At 34.0% G+C, this 3,238-nt stretch overlaps 1 protein-coding gene across 1 annotated transcript; it reads right to left on the bottom strand.

Annotated features, from left to right (window-relative positions):
- Window positions 1–1,258: 1,258 nt before the first annotated feature.
- Window positions 1,259–2,902, bottom strand: LOC111434890 (cyclin-dependent kinase inhibitor 7-like). The gene is made up of 4 exons (XM_023072216.1): window positions 2,342–2,902; window positions 2,197–2,243; window positions 1,765–1,953; window positions 1,259–1,675 (listed from the first exon to the last, which is right to left on the bottom strand). Exons 1-4 carry the CDS (start codon window positions 2,714–2,716, stop codon window positions 1,606–1,608), a joined length of 681 nt encoding a protein of 226 aa, XP_022927984.1. The 5' UTR covers window positions 2,717–2,902; the 3' UTR covers window positions 1,259–1,605.
- Between the last annotated feature and the right edge of the window lie 336 nt (window positions 2,903–3,238).

Genomic DNA, 3,238 nt, shown 5'->3' with positions numbered 1-3,238 from the left:
AAAAATCTCTTTGTAATCTTTTAATAATAATCAAGTAGCATTATTTCTTTTTTCTTTTTCTTTTCTTTTTCTTTTTTTGAATTTAGTCAAAATTCAAATATTCTTAAAGATATGAAATGTTTGAATTAAAATTGAAGTAAAAAATTTGCCAGAAAAGAAAAAAATAAAAATAAAATCAATTTGTTATAAAAATGGTGGAGCCTTGAGTTGTCTCTAAAATTAAAAAAAAATATATAATATATTTTTGAATTATTAACTTTTTTTTTTTTTTAATAAAGTTTCTAATTCTAAATATTGTCACCCAAATTTGAGATATATTAAACATTGCTAAAGTTAAATTTTTATTATCGAGAGACCACTTATAATTTTCCTTTGTTATCTTTAATATAATTCTAAGTAAAAACAATACTATCAATTCTTAAAAAAAAAAAAAAATGGTGACATTTTTAGAAATGCATTCTACTACATGAAAAAAAAATTATGAAATTATTTTGAACACAAGAAAATGAAAAAAAATTATGAAATTATTTTGAACACAAGAAAATGAAAAATAAATAAATAAATAAGAAGAAGGAAGATATTTGTCACGGAATTACATGAAACATGCAACAGATCATACCCAGAAGAAATCCTTTGCAATCATTAAAAACGTAACAGAAAGCAACACTCGCTCAGTATATTTTACCTTCATTCTTTATTTTGATTTTTTTCATTAAATAAATAAATAAAAGGAAAAAAGGGCGTCGGTTTTTTCTTTGCTCTCCCACATTGGGCATGTCAGGGAATCTAATTCCATGTGCAACTTTATCCTTCTCTTTTTACAATTGGCTTTCCCTACACCCCATGCGCCCAAAACTCACCCGTCACCGCCAAATTAAATAATTCTTGAAATCCCTTTTTTTAAAAATAAAATAAATTAAACTCCCAATAATGGAATAAACCAGGACCACCCCTCCCCTCCAAAATTCATTGCGTATATACCGTCGGTATAACAGAAAAATCCTTCTCTTTTGGGTTGTGCTGTAATTCGTAAATTATTCTTTCATCCTTTTTCTCTTCATTTTATCTTTTGGATTGTGTCTAATGTATGAACAAAACAGATGGGAAGGGAAACATAAGAAGAACATGAGGTTTAATTCCACGATGAGTGCTTTAAAAATGCTTTAACACTATGTGCATGGCGAAGATAAAATACGAAAGAAAATGAATCAAAAGGAAGAAGAAAGAGATACAAAATAGCATAAGAAACAGAATCATGTAAACAAAAGGACAAATATAACTAAAATTTAAATTTCAAATAGAAAAACAAAAAAGATGAGGACGAATTTTCAGGCTGGGAATCGTACCAGAATGAAAAACTGAAACCCTGAATTGCAAACTGGCGAACTTTAGATGCTCGCTCATCATCTTCGCGAATAAGAATTTTCTTTGTTCAGTTCTTCCTAATTCTAAGGAATTTACAATTTCTTTTTCTATGAAGAACCGTACCAAGAATAAATTAACTTAGTTTTCTACTTTTACAAGATGATAGAGATCAGAACGCTAACTGTACAGAATTAGCAGGAAAAAGAAGAGAAGGAGAGGGAAGTTTACAAAGAAGGTACATCAAATATTTAATCGAACCCATTCGTAACGTCCTTCCAAGGGAACATCCTCAATAATATCGTAATTATACCTGCAGTTGTGTTCAGATTTTTCCAACTCTGTTAATTTCTTTCATAGCTACAGGAAAATTCGAAGAAACTGTAGCTCCATTAAACTTACTTCTCAGTGAAACGTTTCTGTATGTTTTTCTCAGCGGCGATGAAGAATGCTTCCAGCTCCGATTCTGCTGGCATCTTCACCGAAGACAAAGATCTATTACCGGAAGAAGTTGCCTCGCTTTTCCCTGCCGGAGACTCCATATCGCCGGACTGTGTTGGACGGAATTGGCTAGACGGAGTCGTCTCCCTCCTGCAAGATGATGAAAAGAAAGAACAAGTGTGGAGATTTATGAGTCGTGAGAGCGAGAGAGAGAGAGAGGAATTAAAATCACAAACGGAAACAATTAATTAATTAGTTTAATGGAGGTGAAGTCCGTTTCTGAAGCACTTTTTTCTTCGAATTTTGAATTAAAAATTTTCGCGTACAAGGAAGATTCAACAATTTCAGATCGAGATCAGTAGGAAATTAAGAAGCTCGTGCCAGATTAATAACCTTTCTCGGCTGGATTTGTACGCGAATCCGTGTTCATCTTTCTCATCCTGCAGAAAAATAATATGAACACACAACATTCAGAAACAAACCAAATAAAAAACATTAGAGACTTCAGAAGTCACAAAAACAGACAAAATATTGTCACCTCCAGATCTACGAACTTGCTCTCTTCAACAATCTCGCTGCAGCCGTTACTTGAGCAGGCAAAAGTGGACGCATCATCATCGGAGGTCGGGCTAATAGAGCTTCTCTCCTTCGTCGACGTTGTACCCGGTAGCAGAAGCGTATTCTCCGCCGGCGGTGCAGGGACCGAATTCTCCGGCAAAACAACGCGGCGTCGCCGGCTCCGGAGCTTGACAAACGAGGTTGTCGTTGTCGAGAACTCAAAGTTTGTTTCGGCTGCGATCTTCCTCTTGTTGGCGGAAGGTGGTACATCATCCAAGTCAGGTGGAGGTCTGGTAGTCCTTAAGTCGACCTCCATTACTGCAATCTCTGCTACTCCTCTGCATTTCCTCACCATATCTCACTCTCTGTCTCCTCAGAATTGGTTGGTTTTCTTTGTGGTTTAAGAGTATGAAAACAGAGAGAGTGGAAGAGAGCTGTGGAGTTAGAGAGAGAAAGTGACTGCGTCTGTAACATACCGTGTCTCGCAGAGACGGTGATGTTGATGGTTATACTGATCACGACCACTCCGCTCAACCCTTCGGGCTGCTTTATTATTTTTCTTTTTTTCCCTAAATTTTTAAAATTTAAGTTACAATATCAAATTTTACTTCATATATTTTCAAATTGATAACCATTAAACCTTTTAGTATCAAAATCAAGAGAGCATATATCCAGATTAGACGCGAATCTCTCTCAATCACATGATAAATTAAAATAAAAGCCCATTTAGTTTAAACCTAATTTTTGTAAAATATTTAAAGCATTTTTTTTTTGCTGGCAAATCATGATTTTCATATACGTTCGGAATCATTAAATATGGAGACATGTATTGGAAAAAATATGTTTTTAAAAATGAAATATTGTATCAATTAAAATC

This window comes from Cucurbita moschata, unplaced genomic scaffold, assembly GCF_002738365.1.
Source record: "Cucurbita moschata cultivar Rifu unplaced genomic scaffold, Cmos_1.0 Cmo_Scf00047, whole genome shotgun sequence".
Taxonomy (NCBI): domain Eukaryota; kingdom Viridiplantae; phylum Streptophyta; class Magnoliopsida; order Cucurbitales; family Cucurbitaceae; genus Cucurbita; species Cucurbita moschata.
Note: the sequence above shows the minus strand (reverse complement) of the source record. Positions and strands in the feature narration are given on the sequence as shown.

Excerpts from the sequence above, each read along its gene's own strand:
- LOC111434890 (XM_023072216.1), bottom strand. The coding sequence starts at position 2,716 with ATGGTGAGGAAATGCAGAGGAGTAGCAGAGATTGCAGTAATGGAGGTC. Across the intron at positions 1,954-2,196 it reads TACAAATCCAGCCGAGAAAG|GAGGGAGACGACTCCGTCTA; the intron begins GTTATTAATCTG and ends ATCATCTTGCAG. Across the intron at positions 1,676-1,764 it reads CAGAAACGTTTCACTGAGAA|GTATAATTACGATATTATTG; the intron begins GTAAGTTTAATG and ends ACACAACTGCAG.